Below are 18982 nucleotides of genomic sequence, written 5' to 3'. Positions count from 1 at the left end.
AGGGACTATAAAAGTTGTTGTATTAGGTCCAAAATTAGCAAAGAAAAAAGCAAGACCATAAAGAACCATAAACCCTTTATCATCTTCTTTTTCATCAGTAGTCCAATGAGAATAATAAGGAAAGCCTATTGCAAAAAACGAGACAGCCATGAAGAAAAAACCCATCATTTGAATCTTGACTCGTCCGATGCGATCGATGAAGTAGACAGTGAAGAAGTAGCCAGGAATTGTGGAACAAACAGCAATAATGGCTTGGATTCTTGCAAGATAGTAAGCTTCTTGATACACATCTTCTTTGTCTTTGGGTTTGAGGTGTCTTTTGTATATTTCACTTTGGAATAGAACTTGGCTGTAGAACACTATGTCTAAGAGAAACCAATTGGAAGAACAGGCGAAAAGATCACGACCGTGTCGACGCAAGAATTCTCTTGAAAAAAGAGGGTATGGATTTGTTGTTGGTTCTGGTAATGGATCTTCTTCTGCTATTTGGCTCATTGAAACATCTAGTACTTTTTCCATGTCTTTTGCAGCTTGCAACACATTTTGTTCTACTAATGCTGTATACCTAATCATGCACACCATACCATATGTTATTCAATTTTGTATGATGCAAACCATACACATTCAAAGACAAAACTTAGTTTTAAACTTTCTACTGCAACTGAACTTGAAAATTCAGGGGTTACCTTCGTTAATATTATGAATGATATGCACTATGTATGATAAAGATATCATCCCAAGATATTTTTTTGATTGAGAATTTAATTTCAAGATAGCTTGTTCAATCTAACTTGGTAATGTGTATCAAAAAATCTAAACTCCACAAATTGGACCGAGTATAGTAAATATGAACAAACATTTAACTCCATAATTTTCAACACACAACCTTTGATAAAAACAAAATTAATAATAACAATAGTTGGATGTCATATGATTCCATACATAGTAACAAAAATAAATGCTAAAAATATCAATTAGGATGTGAAGATGTTATGAGGTGTGGTGATAGAATTGGTGGGACCGATTCAATATATAACTGACATTCTTTTATATATATATGGGTTACCCTAAACTATTTTGGTTAAACTTAAACCACATGACACAAGGAATTTAATGAATGAGAAATCAAAGCAATTAAATCCACATGGTTCCTTTTTCTATTCTATCCCTTCCTTCTTTGACTAAAACATTGTTAATTAAATGGTTTAACTCACTACTTGAAGGCCCAAGACAAGGACTCATCGATGAATATAAAATAAAACTTCAACTATAGGGTAAACATTAGCGTCTTTGTCAAATATTTTATTTCATTATTTCCCAATACATTTAATTAAGGACATTATTTAATATCATAGATGTAATAGATTAATGATGAAAAAAGAGAAAAAAACAAAAATTAAAAATATTCAAATATAAAAATTGATTAATTAATACCAAAAATTTCATTTCCATTTGAATGTACGGTTGAGACACCAAGAAATGTCCAATTCAATGGACCCAAACAAGAAAGTCATAGGTCTAGGGGTGGTAACAAGATTTGATCTCCACTTAACCTTTAGAAAAAGAGAAATGAATTTTAAATGTGATTGGTTGGAATAGCTTATATGGAAACATATACTTGTAAGTCCACCTTCAAACATACAACTCATTATGCCACACAACTTAAAATACATTGCTCTAATAATACAATCCTTAAGAACTCACGATGGTTCCCACCCCACATATTAATATTAATATATTATTTTAACATGAAAAAATGCAACAAGCAAAAATAAAAAATGAAATACCGCAAAGGATAGTTGCTTCACCAAATTTTAATGGTGCAATCGTTGAAGGACACACTTTATTGTGTTAAGGATTTGAGAATAAATCTCCATTGAAAGTGCTCTAAAATAATCTATACAAATAATTTATAGTTTTATATGATAATAATTAAACTTTTGTTTTTATCTTTTTTTTTTAAAATAACTTATATATAAATGCTCATATAATAAACATTTTACTCTCTTTTAAATGAATTATAAACAAAATTAAACTCATTTGTTTTATGAAATATAAGCAAAAATCAAGATCTTCTTTCATATTTAATGATAGTATTTCTAAAATAAAATCAACATCTTCTTTCACATTTAATCATAGTATTTCTAAAATACCTTTTAGTTTATATAACTTTTTCTATTTTCAAAGACAAAAATTATTAGTTATGAAGATAATTTACAAAATAGACTTAATTTTTATTAGAATGGTATAGATTAATTAAATGCGATTAACTAACTTTTATAATATACTATAAATTATTTAATTTATTTATATTTATATTTCATTTTAGAAAAAAAAAATTACAGCACCGAGTTAAGATATTTATTGATAAATAGCCTAAGACCTAAATAATGTATTAGTCCCATAATACTCAAAATGTAGGGATAATTGGGATTCAAAATATATTGTGATAACAAAAAAAAAAAAAGTCAACGTGAAATATGTGAAGTATATACCTGGCAGTTTCAGGCATCATCATACGCCAATAATAAGTCATGGCTGCCGGAATACAACCTATCATCAATATCAACCTCCATGCAACGTCAGCCTCCGGCGGCACATCGAAAGGCGAAGAAGGCTTCCAAGCGCGGCGAAACACCGAACAAACCACCATAGTAACCATTGCACTAGCCAATATACCAAACCCTTGCATAGAAAATACTGCCGCTATAAAAGACCCTCTTGTCCTTTTATTAGCAAACTCAGACATAATGGTTGAAGATAAAGGATAATCACCACCAATTCCAAGTCCTAAGAAGAATCTAAAGAAACCAAGTGAGAGTAAAACACAAACTCTCTTTGTTATACAAATGGAGAATCCTGAAGCTAAAGAGCTTGTTAGCATCAATAATAAGGCTATACCGTACACGTGTCGACGCCCTTTTAGGTCTCCCAGTCGCCCGAATATGAGTTGACCGAACGCCGTTCCTAACAGCGCCACCGAGATCAGGGCGGAGACCACAACAGGGTTGACTTGTTGGATGTTCTGGTCGTCGGAGTAATATATTCTTCCGAGCATCCTTGTGATGAGTGTGATCGAGAACAGGTCGTATGAATCTGTGAAAAGTCCCATACCGGCAATTATTATGGCTTTGAAGTGATAGTATTGTGTTTTCGCTGAATCTAGGGCTGATAGCACTTTCAATCCTCTTGCCATTTTATGATTTTGAAACTTGATTTTGTTGTATCAAAATTCGTTATATTGCAGAGAATCACAGTCAAATATTGTATCTGATATATTTGTAGTCATTCGAAAACCTTGATGTTGGATAAGTATGTAGTCCATGGGGATGGCTTATAATTTTTTGTGATATGGCGAATTTTTCATGAAGGAACGTTTATATATGACTAGAATTTGTAGAAATATATAAATGATGATAAAGGTTAATTTGTATTGTTGCGTATGGAAAATTTGAAATTTGTATTTAGCTTGTGGATTGTATTTATTGAGGAAATGGCCGGGAAATTGATAGGAAGAAAGTTTGTTGTTAGTGACAAGCGACTAGCTATAAGGTTGGTGGAAAATTTGGATGCACAATTATTATTAGTTTTTTTTTTTTTTTTAATGTACAATTATTATTAGTTAGTCATGCAATATTGTTGTATCTGATGATATCCACTAATGTAATTAAAATTAAGTAATTATAAATATTAATGAGTTCTAATTTATTTGTTGTCTAGTGTTAATAATTTTATAGAGAGAACCAATTGAGTTGCAAGTCATACTTATGAGTGTGCGCGTTATTCCGTATAAGATGCGAATCAATTTCGTCATTTCATATTTAAAATTGTGATATGTACGTCATGTGGAAATGTTGGTAGTCTGCATATTCGAAATTTATCCTAAATTGGAACAGTTTGGCATCCGTAAAGAGTGCAACTATGCAAGTCTGCTACATTTTTTAGTGGCACTGCGTTTTCGTAAACAACTCATCATTCTAACATTAATATATAAATGTTAAGAGTACTTATTTGGATGTTTATGCAACCAAGATTTTAGTTATATTTAAGTACTTATTTGAATAAATTATTGTTTTACTGTCTTTAATCAATTATGTGTTTGTGCATTTGATTTTTTCACTAACCATACAATTCTTGTAAGTTTGTTCTATTTCATTTGTTTAGCTAAACAAATTGATCGTTTGAATTAGTGGAATATTACTACAAAAATTATGAAATTGTTGATGCTTAATCTAATGAGAAAAATACTTAAATTGAACTTTTGTTTAGTTGGTTGATTTCCTTGTTCACTAGGCAACGTGATCCGTAGCCAAGAGATGGAAGATTCAATGAGCCTTCATTTGTGTATTCTCTTTTTTATGGATGTTTCTATTCCCTTGAATGTGAGTAGCAAAGTTCTTTAAAATGGATAAGTATTATATGAACCTCCTTGATTCAATTATGTAATTGGATTTTGTTTGATTTATGTAATTTTTGTTTGTTTTAATTTAGTTATTTGTCTTTGTTCTCGATGCTTATCTTTAATTTAATCGATTTTAGGTTAGCTTCTCTCAGCATCTTTAATTTAATAGATCTTAGGATAATTTCACTATTGAGAAATACATAATAATAATTTGAATGTAGGACCGATTTAATCCGTGTGGAGGTTTAAAATGAATTTTAATATAAGATTTTTTTAAAATTATTTATTAAATTAATATAATTGATGTTATGTAATATTTATTTATTTTTCAATTGATAATTAATAAAGTGAATTGATATAATATTAAATTTAGATAAAATTTATATGTTTTAAAATTGAAAATATTAGAATATAATGTTTTTTTATTAAGTTAATTTTTTTAAGGCCTTTTAATTAAATAAAAATTTAATTTTTAGTAGAGGTGTAGAAAAGTTGTTTTAGTTGTCTTCCTCTCGGAGAGACATTCAGTCATGAACATTTTTTTTACTCAAGTGAACGTATTTACTATAGCAATCAATATAATATATTAAAACAAGTCCTCAAAATATTATGTTGATACATCATATTCTTATATAACATGTAACACGAATTTTGCCACCCCATTCTATTAATTCTTTGTCTATATCTCTATAATTTAAAAAACAACAATACAAAATATAACTCCATTATAAACTTGATTTAAATGTTAATTACTTTTTTAATTTATTGTATATAAATACATCACAATATTTTAATTATATTTTATTAATTAAAATGTAGCAACATAAACTACCCCAAAATATATAAAAACATAATAATCACATGAAAAATCAATAATCAAAATTATGCACAAATAATCCAATAAAGTTTAAATTAAAATTAATAAAAATTATTAAAACACAGACATTTAAATTAGCAAACTTTTGCACACACAAAACTAACAAATAATATTTTTTTTTTAAAATAAAAATGGTAAATTATACATTAAATTTTTTCAAAGTAATATATAATTTGTGTTCATTTTTTTTTATTAGTGCTCGTATACATATTTTATTCCTTTAATACAAATAAAATATTTTTCTATATAAATTGTTCATAAAAATAAAAACACTCATTTCAAAATATTAAACTTATAGATTAGATGAAGTGTAAATTAGAGCATAGTTTCAATTAACGGGAAAAAAAAATCAAAATCAAGTAGTGAATCTCATCATTCCCAATATTCTTCTATTATAAAAAAATAATAGTTTGAGTTTGTTCATTATATATAGTCTCCAAAAAAGATAATTAAATCAAAATATTTTTAAAAAAAATATATGACATAACACCTCTAATTAAGAATTAGTTATCGAAAATTAAAGTGAAAATGAGACATAAAATATAAAATATTAAAAACAATATTTCATTCAATTAGTAAAAAAAAATTAAAGAAATAATAATACTCAAGATAAAAAGTAAAAAAAATAAAATAATGATCATATAAAATCAATGCTTACAAATATATCTCAAATCAATGATTGCAAAATATATATTTTATTTTTTATAGGAAGAAAGTATTTTATAATGATTGAATGTTTAAAACAAAATAAAATGTATACAAACAGTCACTCATATTTTTTTAATAATATTTTTATCGTGAAAAACATTTATTTTATTTTAATCTTTTTAATTGTGTATACAAACAAACTCATCTTTTTTTAATCATATTTTTTAGAGTAAAAATCATTCATTTTATTATAAACTTTTTAATCGTTTCCATTGCATTTATTATTTTGTTATACAACCATTATTCTTATAAATTAGGAAATGTACAAATATTGAAACATTTCTTTTCCAAGCAGATTAATACATTTATACACCATAAATATCACCTTCAAATTTTTTTAAAAAAATTTATTAAAAGAAAATTTTACAAATTACACCCGCACTAACTTACGAATTATATTCTAGCTAATATTAAATTATGATTATGTGATGTGGTTTATGCTTTAGCTAATAAATTAATCATCTAAGGAATTTGAGATTTTTATTTGAGTTTCTTCTCCTCTTTTTTATATGAATCTCGATTGTTAACGTGATATTTAAAGTTTGGGTCAATCTTTCTTGAACTGTCTTGCTATTATTTTGTTATCATAGTTCTATAAAATTTTGAAATATAATCATATTTTTCTGATTTCAGCGTCCCTATACTTTCTATTTTTCCATGATGTTGTGCTTGCTTTTACTGGTTGGCTCTTTGTTTGTTCCTCTCTACTCTTCCTGATTTGTTTTTGGATCTTAAATTTATCAACGCCGATTCTTCCTCAGATATTTTAGACAACTTCTTTCAATCGATTTGCCAATAATAATTTCATCAAAATGTTATAATATACACTCAATTAAGGATATCCGTCTAATATACTCCATAATCTTTTGGAGGATTTCCTTCTTCAGAATCAGTATCACAAACAAACTGTTTTCATCTTTGTATTACAATTGTGAAATTAGTTATATGTTAGTTACTCTAATTAACTGTTAGTTACAATTCAGTTACATATTAGTTACTCTAATTATAAATTAATTGTGTTAAGCTTTCATTATAATTATTAGGAAAATTGAGAAGAAATAGAAAAATTTTATGCAGTAAGATCTAACTCTTCTAAATAATAATCACTCACTACTCTAGCCAAAAGTTTGATTGGTAAAAAATCACATTTTCATACATTCTTTTTTTTCTTCTAATAATTATTTGTACTAATTAACACTTCTCTATCTTACATTTTTATACCAAAAGAAATTTATCTCCATTTTCTCTCTTCAATGATTTTATATCAAGATTTTACTTTGTTTTCTTTCTAATTTATGAAAGAATATAGATGTCATGGAATGTAAAAGAGAAGCTCACGATGGCAAAGATGTGAAGTGGAGCAGCATGGAAGGAATAACGTAATACGTACGGATGCTTACATCCACCGAAACTATATATCTAGAATCTGATGCCTTTATCTTCGAATAAATATTAATTAACTTTCTCGCAAATATAAATACAATTTGGTTTCAAACTTTAGCAACTGGCACGAATACAATTCCTTTTTAATTAAGTGGAGAAAAAAGACGGCCAAAATAAAATCATAAATTCACGAATACGTGCAGTTTCATTAGTTCAATAGCATATTTTTAAAACCACAAAAGTTGTATATATTCATTTTTCTCGGTACCCTTTTTGTACTTTGAATAACTTATTAATAATTTTGAGTAAAAGTCCATTTTTTATTCTTGAAATTTTTTTTGAGAGATCTAATTAATCTTTGAAAAAAATAAAAATACTTTTTAATTTTTAAGAAAAATAAATTGAATTAAATTAGTTCTTGAGAAATTTGAAAAACCCAATTAATATCTTAAAAGAAATTTTGTCTTATTCAACAAAAAAGAAAAATACAAATCAGTGTAAAAAATGATAATCCAAATTATTACAATAATAGTGCTCGTTTAGTTTTGCATTCTCAAGTCTTTTCTCACGTTGCAAATATATATTCTGCCCAACCCAAGTTTGTACCACAAATACAAAAAGAACACTAGACTTGCTAAAAATAAATTCCTAGCCATTGCTTTATTATGCTTTATATCAACTCATAATCTGCCGACTCAAGTATTTTATTAGAGAAGTATTTTTTTTGGGCCTAAAATATAAATAAAAATTCATACATTTAATTTAACATTTAAACTAAATAAATAAATCTTTTTAACTAATTTTTGTTTATATATAAATTCAGGAGGGAGTATATATCTATTTTGAGATCTCAAATGTCATATTCATGGCATCCTATTTTTACAACAAGCGATAAGCACAGAGTAGTGGCGGAAAAAGTTATTCGGCATGACAAACACTATTTTCAACAAGTCTTAAACACTAAAATAAGCTCCAATATAAGGCAAACAAAAATTGAGAAGATTCTACTTAATAATTGTTTATGTAATGTTTAGTTCAGTTAGATTCCAGTATTTTCAAAAATAAATAAATTACTTATATAAATTTCAAGTTCATATATTAATATTACTTTATAAAGAATATTATTTTGTTTTGTATATAAAGAAGAAGAAAGCATGAAAATAAGAACATGAAGTGAAATGGGTGCTTCTCTATCAGAGCTAGAGCAACCACCAGAAACACATCAAAATTCACAGTCACAGCCACAACAACACCAACATCAACCAAATGAACCAACCAATTATAAGGAATTAAGATTACCTTCCAGAACGGAAAATTTGTTGCTGTCTCCTCAACATCACACACAACCCTCTACCAATAGCACAAAGTCAGTACCAAATGCAAAAGTTGTACTAAAAACTAATGAGAGTACTCAATCAGCAGCAAAACCTTTGGTCAATCAACTAAGTTTACCACATAACTATGAGTACATATTGAAAGATGCTGACTCAACTATTGATAAATCTTCAAGGGAAAAGCTTTGTGATCAGCTATACGCTGGAGTGTTCTTAGATCATAAAACTAAGGCAAGTTCAATATATATCATTCTGTTTCAAAATGAACGAGTCTTTGAATTTAAATATATTAATAAAAATGGTACTTTCAGAGAATATTATGTAATATGCATATGTTAATAAGTAATCATAATATAAAAAAATATTAATATGTGGATGATTGTTAGGGAGCCTAATTTGTTTAGTTCTTTGAGTATTTGAGCTAATTCTATTTTAAGAGTTTTTTATTGAACAAATTTGAATGATTATATTTGTTTGTAGAAATATTGGGTAGAGAAGAAGTGTAACGCCAACTGTTTCATGTTGTATGCAAGAGCACTGTCAATCACCTGGGGTGAAAATCAAATTTATTGGAAATGGATACAGCAAAAAGATGCCAGGTACTAGCTTCTAATATATATATAAGCTATTGCTATCTAGGATTTTGTCTGATTAAACTGCATCTTACAATTTGTAGCATACTCATGTTATATACTTATGTTTTGTAGTGGCTCAGTGACTGAGGTGGCTGAACTGAAGAGTGTATGTTGGCTAGAAGTGCATGGAAAATTTGACACAAGAAAGCTTTCACCAGGAATTTTGTATCAAGTTTCATTTGTTATAATGTTGAAAGATCCAGCTGAAGGTTGGGAACTTCCAGTAAATGTTAGACTTGTCCTTCCTGGAGGAAAGAATCAGCTACACAAGGAAAGTTTAATAGACAAGTTAAGGGCACGGTGGATAGAGATTCCAGTTGGTGAGTTTGTAGCATCTGAAAAAGATGTTGGTGATGCAGAGGTATCTATGTATGAATATGAAGGTGGTATGTGGAAGCGGGGTCTTATCATCAAAGGGGTTGCCATCAAACCAAAGGAATAAGAAATATATATTTATGTAACGTAATGTGGGAAGAAAGCTTACTTTCATTATTATAATAAATAGAACAAATAAATCACCACCAAGAGTCCTTTTTTGTATTTCATAATATCATACCATACTGCAGTATACCATTGTCAGGGCGAAGGGGAGGGTTCCAAGTTTGGCACACCAGAGACATTTGCCTGTTACAAATATCATAAACTCAATATTACACATTAGTGTCCCAACATATTACTAAGTAATGTTCCATAATTGTGTTATATCACTAAATGATTATCTGCTAATTTTGCATTGCTTAATTACATATAATTATTGCTTCTATTGAAAAAGAATTTTCAAAATTAAAATTGTTTCAATTCTAATTTGAAAATTAAAATTTCTTTCAGCTCTCTCAAATTATATTATTGTTGATCTTTGATTGGCTATATGGCCTGACAATTATCTTATTCAAATTTTATGATCATTTCTACGGATGGTTAAACACAAATCTAACTGGTATAGTGCTACAAGTCATGAGTATCTACTGTTTTATGTTAATGAAGGGGCTGAATTATGTTATTGAAGTTATCTTTCATTTTTCACCCAGATCCAATAGTTCTTCCATAGGGCAGACAATAAGAGAGTAAAATAAAATAAAAACATACCAGAGAGAAACATTAAAGGTATTAATAGTAAAAGTTGTGAGTCAATAATTAGTAAAGTAACTTTTCAAATGAACTTTGTACATTAGGCTGATACAAATATTAATAGCACGCCACTCTTTACAAAGTTTGATAAGAATGTCAGATAGTATTCTTTATCATAACTGACTCATACTTCATATTATACAATATAGAACATGGAGGAATATGGCGGCGGCATCATATGAATATCCTTATATATACAAAGAGATGACAGCCACAATTAAATATACAGAAAGTATTCCAACCATGTTCACACATACTTCAACCGAACGATTCATGAGGCATCAACTGAAACTGCTAAGGCATTCAGTTCAATGGACTGTTTACCGTCATTGCCAGGGTGAACAAAGACAGTAGCATGAGCCTCAGAATGGGAATTATTGGCTCCTTCCTGCAAAACTGATATTGAGCTCAAAGACATTTTATCACCAGTATTGCATTGGCCATCTTGGTCATTGGAAATAATTTCCCATTCCTCTTTAAGGGATGCTACTTCTACACCCTTCTCTTTATGCCTCTCCATTTCAAAAGCAGTAGGTAGAATCACATAATCATTGACAGGATTGTAAAAGGGATCAGGATCTCCTGCTCTCAGCCAGTGCTTGAGAATCCTGAATAAATGAGGTTCACAAAGGATACCCCGATGTTCACCTGGGATTCCAACCCTTTCCTCCGCATCGAATCCATCAGCCTGCATATATAGAGACAAAGATAGAACATCATAAAAAGTAAAAACGAGCATTAATATTGTATGATGATGATGGATGTACTCAAGGTAAAGGATAGATAGAAAAAGGTGCAGGGGTATAATGATGCACAAGAGGAATCAATTAGCATTTGCACCTTCCTTTCATTTTAGCTTATGATATGACATTGTCATTTTCTGAGAAACAGACACAAACAATTGGACTTGGACCTAGTCTAGGAATATGGTCCTATGAGCAGAGTGGTGTCTATCTCTTTTCGAATGACACTGGTTATGCAAGGAACTAAAAAAACGAAAGGATCCAAATTCCAAATCCAATTATGAAATGATGGCAAATAGTTAGCATCCTCATTCTTAATAGTCAAATAACCAAGTGCCTTTCACATTTGTAGTACATGTATTATGAGCTTTCATACCAAATCAACATTTTTCTCCTTAATTTGTTATTTAATTAAAGGTGATTTTCACATTCTTTAATCAACACTTGACTTAGGGGATCTCAGGGGTGGCAGCTCAATGTGAAGAATAAAGAGTATTGGAGGTTAGGGGTTCTATCCCCTCCCGCCACACTAAAAAAATAATTAATCAAGTGAGACATTAGATGTTAATAAAAACATTAGACTTAGGGGGCATTTGGAAGAGCTTATATCTTTAACAAAAGCACTTGTGCATATTTTGAAGAACTTATTAAAATAGGTTATAATGCTTATAATCAGACTTAGTGATAGGTATCAAACCCGAAACTCATTCATCGTATTTCTCTGCCCAAACCTTCAAAAGAAGGTTTTAACTGAAAATATGATGAATGATAGCATTCCCCTCTCTCCACTACCCCTTTTAACTAACCCTCCCACTCTCTCCAATTTGCCTCTTTGGGTAACTCTAAGTGGGCCTTGGACAATTGGGCCTACAAGTACATATAAGATACCTATTACTTAGTTTCATAAGCTCCACAAAATAGCTTGTATAAATAGCATATACAGAACTTCTATGAAGAGTTTAATCTGATTTTTTCTTGAATTGTAGAAATAAATCAATAGGTACAATACCAAAAAAAATTGTAGAATAATGGAGATGTAAGAAGGCCTTTTACGGCATACTTCAACAAATAATCGATTGCATAAAGATATGAATAGGAGAGTTAGCAAACCTTAGCTGACTCTACTGGAACTGTTCCATCACCATCAACGCACACATATCTGGCCTGAATATTTTGAAACAAAGTCAGCCTTCGCAACCTAAGGAAAAAGGAAGTACAAAACAATGCCTTTTTGGGGGGAGGGGGAACCCTAAATGTGTGTCAATAATAGATTTATATATAGTTCGAAATTATTATACAAAATGGAAGAAGAAAAAACAAAAGAAAGATTTATAAGTTGAAATGATTATAGATTTAAGTGAGATAGATCAGGCAAGAGAAGAGGTTGCCACATTCCGAATTCAAGATGTACCACCATGTTTAGGGCTATAAAAGAACTACTAAAATTAAGTCATTATATTTATATACACAAAGCTTTATTAACTAATTAAAAAAAAATACTAAAATAAGGACACAAATCCCAGATGCAAAATTTGCTCAGACTGTTCTTCAAAGGAAGTATAGATAAAAAAAGAAGTTGTATTACAAATTAGGGGAATCAATAATATGTCCACCAAACCACATGGCTTTGGCTACCCTTTGCTACGTAAGATCCACAAATGAATATATATTGGAAATTGAGACAACTTTATATGTACCTCCAAATAACGTAAGTCTTGAAGATCTGAGACAGGCTTGTCCGCATTTCCATAGCTGCAGAATAGTAGTCATGTAAAGTGAGGGTCACGTATATTAAAAGGAATACCAAATACCTACATAAATGCACTAGACCATTCTCAATGAAATTGATAAACTCCAATTCTGGGGTAACCATGGTATCACCCAAAGATTTTACAGAGGCATTACCAAATGCTATGAGGCGTCTCAAGATTGGTCCCATAAATATTGTAAAATTTAACACCCGGAGGAAGTTTGGCAGAAGAAAGAATCTCCCATGTTTTGTTTGCCCATTTCAAAATTTCTGAGTTGAAGGGAAGGGGCAATTCCTCACCCTCATAATTAACCTGGATATCACACAAATCTAAATTAATATACATACAAGTAAGAAGTAAATAAATATCCGAGATAACTATGCCTTGAACAGCAAAATTGTACTTCTCAAACGTATTACTGTAAATAAATCAGTTACCACTTTTAGACACCGTTACTGTTTTTTGGTTTTAGTCCCCAAAATGCACAATATTAGAAAATTGGCTTTAGGTCCTTATTTTGGGTTTAGTTTTTAAAAAATTTATTCATGTTGGAATTAATCCTTCTATGGTCCATGTTTCAAGGACAAAAATAATATGGTCGACAAGTTATGGGAACTAGAACCAAAACAAGGACCAAAAGCAAATTTTCCTATTTTCAAGGACTAGAACAACAAAAATTATGCATACCAAAAGCAAAAAACTAGAATATTTGCAGGACAAAAGAATATTTGAACCCACTCAAATTTAACTAAGTTCTACTAATCTGCAAGCCGATCAATGTAGAGCTCATAACTCACTGTGTTGTTTATAAGAGCTTGCTTCAAAATCTCAATGCTATCACATGGTGGATATGACTCCAGAATAGCATGAGATTTCCCATCCGAATGAAGTCTCTCACGCCACAATTCCAGAACCGGTGTGTGTTTCCATTGAAAATTTGGGCAACCCATCAGTTCATATATTGATGGACATTCAATCAGCTGTGAAATTGGAACAAACTTCAATAAACAATTCTGCAAATCTAAATAATTCTGCAAATCTAAATAATTCTGCAAATCAAGACATCTAAATGCCAAAACAAAAAGCACAAAATGTATCATAAGTTCAAAAGCAAAATACACACATAAAAAAATCCACATACAAGATTATGCTTAAACAATCTTGTGCACAGGAAAGGAGATAAACAATACAAGAGAACACAGCATTGAAAAATACATTACATGTAAAATACAAATCATGCAGTCAATATCAAGTGATCATGCATGAAAATGCAACCCAATTATATAATAATTTGTACAAACTAAACTATACATAGTAGCCGCCAAAACTACTTATTTTTCTTATGTATTATATCACTGCATACTCCTTTTTGTAAATATAACTATAGATAATTAGATATCATAAGCATGATTGAGAATTATTATTAGATTTAACCATTTTAGATTTTTGTCCTTGGTTTAAAGAAGATTTCATCAGTATTTTATATTCCTATTCTTCAATAAAAACTTAATATATATCTGCATATCTATATCACTGCAGGATAAACTTCTGAGACAGTCAAATAAACTCAAACACATCCATAATCATATCACTGAAGGATAAACGGGTGAGATGGTCAAATGAACTCACACAGAAAGCATATAAGAATAAATACTCAGCTCCCTCAAATATCTGTATCCGAGAGATATCATAGAAAATGGTGATAACCAAAAGAGAAAAGGTAGGATGAATGAAGTCCCCATAATAGGGATTGTTTGCACTAATAAGATAACTCAAAACACAAATTCATAAGACCAAAATAATTTATCTGTACCAACTGGTGCATGCTCCATTTGGAAATAAAAAAGTTCTGCTCCCATCCTTCCACAAACGACATTCCATTTAAAAAGGTAGAATTGGTACATCCAGGAGCACCTGCATAACAATGTATAGCTGCATCATAATGCATTTCCAATGGTAAAAAAAAAACTTAAGAAACTTCTAATTAGCTGCAAAAACATAGATGGTATCAAAACCAATACATGAGAGGCTGTTAAATCAGCAATAATATTAAGAGTTTCTAAACTAAAATTATGTGAGAAGGAATTTAACTAATGTGACGTGAACAGTTACAAGCTCAATATATATAGGGTTGAGACAAAGATACACAGTTGCGATACAGCTGTATGAAAGCTCAGCTAGAGAAGAAGTAATCCAGTGAAACCGGAGGTAGACTAGGAGAAAAGTATTCTCTCACAAAGGCAACCAAAGAAACAATCAAATCAATCATACATTTTTATTTTAAGTTCAAATCACATTTAGGTCACCATCAAGAGACATGATGACATTGCCTTCTCCAATTAGATTAAATAAGGAGAACAACTTTCCAACAGTCCCAGCTTTACAAATTGCATTTAATTGAAGTGCTAGAAGAATCACCCCCATAAAATATCCTTAATTTATACATCTGATCTTCTGACTAAATATAGAATTGAATTACTTACCCTGGAACGGTGCAGAAATTGCAATCCATTTCTTAACATATTTCTCAAAAATCTGCAAACGACAACCAAATTGTGAACTTTACATCTCAGCAGTGAAAAAACATTCCAAGGTTTTGATAGATACAAATGACAAGGTTAAACGAAACTACAAAATAAAGTAAAACTGATCTATGAAGCTTAATGGATGTATTACATCACTATGCAGGCACATGAAACATTTCACCAAAAGACCACCCATAGAATGACTTATGAGGTTTATCTTTTTCCCTCCAGCAGCATTATACAGTAATTCCAATTTCTCAGCAAACCGATCCATTGTTTCCTGCAGCCTGAATGAAATAAACAGAACATTTGTCAGAAATTCCAGTTTTCTGAAGAGAAAATAGTTGTTAGAGACCTCATCTTTAGGATTGTCAGGAAATGGTATCACTGCGAATCTAACAGAAAAAAGAAAAATACAATTGGAGATAGCAATTCACATTAAATTGTTTGCACCGTTGTAGTCTACTTCAGGCTATGCTTATTTTTAAAGATAACAGCTTCCTGAGAAAACTGTTGCTTTTGTAAAAATAATCACAAATTATAAAAATACACAGTACAAACATTATTAAGAATAAAATCTAACTTAAAAAAGATCGAATCTAGTCTTTCCTGAAGAATGATGAAATTAAATAATTTCATAAAATGTACAGATTTGAAGAGTGGAGTGTCTGAAAATTTTTTACACTAATTATTTTGGGTTAGTAATGAGAAGGGAGATGACTCATTTATCAAGTTCAATCAATCACTATCACTAAACTGTTCCTGTTCCAGTTTAGAGTTACTTAGTTACCTGTTGCTTTGACGAAAATCATATCCAAAGCCAAAAAGTGTCTTTCCCTCTTCATACCCCCAGTTCTGCATTTGAACTATCATGTCATGGAAATAACATACAGCCTCACTTCCAATTACCTGAATCACAAAATGGATACATGATTGCGAGAATAAAATCTTCAGCCATCAGTAAAGCAGTTCACACAACTCAAGTTAAAACAGGCATACCAAGTCAGGATCTAAAACATCAATTGCATGAAGTCCATGCCTGTCTTCAGGAACCACAATTGTTGATTTTGGATCCAAGGTTTCAGTTTTTCCTGGTTACAATAAACATTATTAGAGATGTTATGCTTACCAAACTGAGTAAGTTTTTCGTCGTGATAAAATAACACAATTACACAAAAAAAAATTATTAAACTAAACAAAAAATTAATAAACTAAGCAGATAGGAAATCTTGGATACAGGCATACAGCATGAGTATTAAGGGCATAAAATTATTCAATCATTGTCTCACAGCAATAGTAATTAATTGTCACAAAAACTAACAGTAAATAGAGATAAAATAAATAAATAAATAAATTGAACGAACAATTTGTATTTAATCAATATTAACATACAATTTAAAAAAAAAACACACACACAGCCCCTTAATAACACTTATCAAATTCCATTTTCTGTAAACAAAAAATAACAAGAGAACGTTAGAACTATACTATCAATGAATAACGTGTTATATCACTATAACATTAATAGTAATAACATGTATAACTAAATAGCACAAGTTTAACGTGATTTAAAAAAATATAGATATAAAAAAAGGTTTACCAGTAGAAGGATCGTAACGTGACCAAAGTTTGGTCTTCAACTTGTATTCAGCAGAGAGAAATCGAACCCAAACCCGTTCCTGGCTACCATCGGTGACGCTAACAGAGTTAAGGATGGAGCCACCAACGCCAGGTACCAATAATACAGGGTCAAGATTAGGGTTGACGTAGGTTTGAGGCTGGGGTTTCTTTATAAGACGCAACCAAAGCTCAATGGATCGAAGGACGTCCTCCAACAACATCGCCATCGACAAATGGAAACCCTAACGACAACGATCAATTGATCTGATTGTCTGAATTGGGGATTAGGGTTTGAATTTGGGAAACTTTGTTGTTGAGTTCGCCAGGAAGGAAGGAAAGAGCTGAAAACGTAGGTGGATGAGAGTTGAATTTCAAAGATTTGTCACTTGTGTCGATCTTTCAACGTGGATTTCGCTAATGCAGTAACTTTTTATAACGTGGCATATTTCATCAATGCTATTTAAGATTTGACATTATTTCGAAATAATTCTAATGATTAAATATTTAATTTATGCACAAAAATATTAAACTACGTACTCATTAAATAAGAATATTATTTTGACCATAAATGAGTCCAGATCTCTAAGTATTTAAGGATACATTTATAAAAGAGAATTAATAAAATAATAAAATTTAATATTATTTATCTATTTCTTTCTCATTAATTAACTTTTAAATACTTAATGGACTCTAAAGTACCTAGGGAATCAATTACACTCTAATAATATTTATAACATTTTGAGAGAAAAAAAAAAACATTATATTATAAACTAATTTTATTGATAGTGAATGATTCACATTAATCTTATCAATTTATATATAATTACAAAATCAATAGAGGTTGTCTTTCAATATAAACTACTTTGAGTTTACTAACTTTATCTCTTACCATGTTTTTTTGAAAGAAATATTGATGACTTAAATCGAGAGGTAGGTTCTTGCATTGACTTGAACATTTTTTATATGTTACGTAATTGAATTATTGAGTATTAAGTTTTTTTCTTTTTTATAAAAAAAACTATAACTAAATGTAAGTTGCGTGTACAAATTATTTTATTCAAAATGATAGATGGGAAAAGCTACATTTGCGGTATGTTCCAAAAGCTAACAACATAGATTAATAATTTAGATGTATAAATTTTATTTTGTAATTTGTGTTATTAATTCTTTAAAAATTAAAATATTGTGTTTAAACAAATATTTGATATCTTTAACATGGACTTCAAAACAGACAATGCTAGTGTTTCTTTTAATGAAAAATTCACAATGATAGATTATTATTATTTTTTACGGGAGTAGTGATTGATTTTAAAATTAAATATAATTTTTAGTTTTTACAAAAATTTTCAGTAAATACTTTTATTCTCTGTTGAAAAGAAATATTAAATCATCTTTTAATTTTAAAAATTTAAATTATTTTTTGTAAGTATGTTTAAAAATATTATAAAAAGTTCTTTTACAACAAATTAGGAATTTTTAACTTGTAATGAGTTAAATATGAAATTTTTAACTTGTAATGAATTAAATATGAAATTTTTAACTTATAATTAATTAAATATGAAATTTTTAAATAGAAAAATTTATGATGAAAAAAAATATGAATTTATAAATCAAATTTTTAACTCATTTTTTATAGATAAGCTTTTTATAATGTTGTTTACATAATTGCAAAAATTCATTCAAAAATATATGCTAATTTAAAATTAAATATTAAAATTGTATAATAATTTTGTAAAAATTAAAATTTATATTTTTTATTTTATAAAAATTAAAATTAAAAATTTATAAAAATTAAAAATATATTTAATCTTTGATGTTATCAATATTAAATAAAAATATTTAATTATATTTGAAGTAATATCATGAAAAAAATATG

General features: G+C 29.3%; 3 protein-coding genes across 3 annotated transcripts in view; 1 reads left to right on the top strand and 2 right to left on the bottom strand.

Annotated features, from left to right (window-relative positions):
• LOC101504714 (probable inorganic phosphate transporter 1-9) overlaps window positions 1-3525 on the bottom strand; it is a 4811-nt gene extending 1286 nt beyond the window's left edge. The window contains exons 1-2 of the mRNA XM_073369948.1: window positions 2496-3525; window positions 2-565 (exon numbers count right to left, since the gene is read on the bottom strand). Coding sequence (XP_073226049.1) covers window positions 2-565; window positions 2496-3196 — 1265 coding nt within the window. The 5' untranslated portion in view covers window positions 3197-3525. The remainder of the gene's footprint in view (window position 1; window positions 566-2495) is intronic.
• A 4996-nt stretch (window positions 3526-8521) lies between these two features.
• LOC101504395 (protein PHLOEM PROTEIN 2-LIKE A1-like) lies at window positions 8522-10065 on the top strand. Its single transcript, XM_004505263.4, has 3 exons — window positions 8522-8935; window positions 9185-9303; window positions 9412-10065. The coding sequence occupies exons 1-3, from the start codon at window positions 8549-8551 to the stop codon at window positions 9779-9781; spliced, it is 876 nt and encodes a 291-aa protein (XP_004505320.1). The 5' UTR covers window positions 8522-8548; the 3' UTR covers window positions 9782-10065.
• Window positions 10066-10431: 366 nt separating this feature from the next.
• LOC101504088 (lecithin-cholesterol acyltransferase-like 4) lies at window positions 10432-17510 on the bottom strand. Its single transcript, XM_004505262.4, has 11 exons — window positions 17087-17510; window positions 16486-16577; window positions 16277-16395; window positions 15638-15773; window positions 15445-15496; window positions 14775-14875; window positions 13759-13941; window positions 13116-13273; window positions 12908-12962; window positions 12321-12374; window positions 10432-11155 (listed from the first exon to the last, which is right to left on the bottom strand). The coding sequence occupies exons 1-11, from the start codon at window positions 17331-17333 to the stop codon at window positions 10739-10741; spliced, it is 1614 nt and encodes a 537-aa protein (XP_004505319.1). The 5' UTR covers window positions 17334-17510; the 3' UTR covers window positions 10432-10738.
• Between the last annotated feature and the right edge of the window lie 1472 nt (window positions 17511-18982).

The sequence above is a fragment of the Cicer arietinum genome, chromosome 6 (assembly GCF_000331145.2).
Source record: "Cicer arietinum cultivar CDC Frontier isolate Library 1 chromosome 6, Cicar.CDCFrontier_v2.0, whole genome shotgun sequence".
In the NCBI taxonomy this organism is placed as follows: Eukaryota; Viridiplantae; Streptophyta; class Magnoliopsida; order Fabales; family Fabaceae; genus Cicer; species Cicer arietinum.
This window is presented reverse-complemented; position numbering and strand designations above follow the sequence as displayed.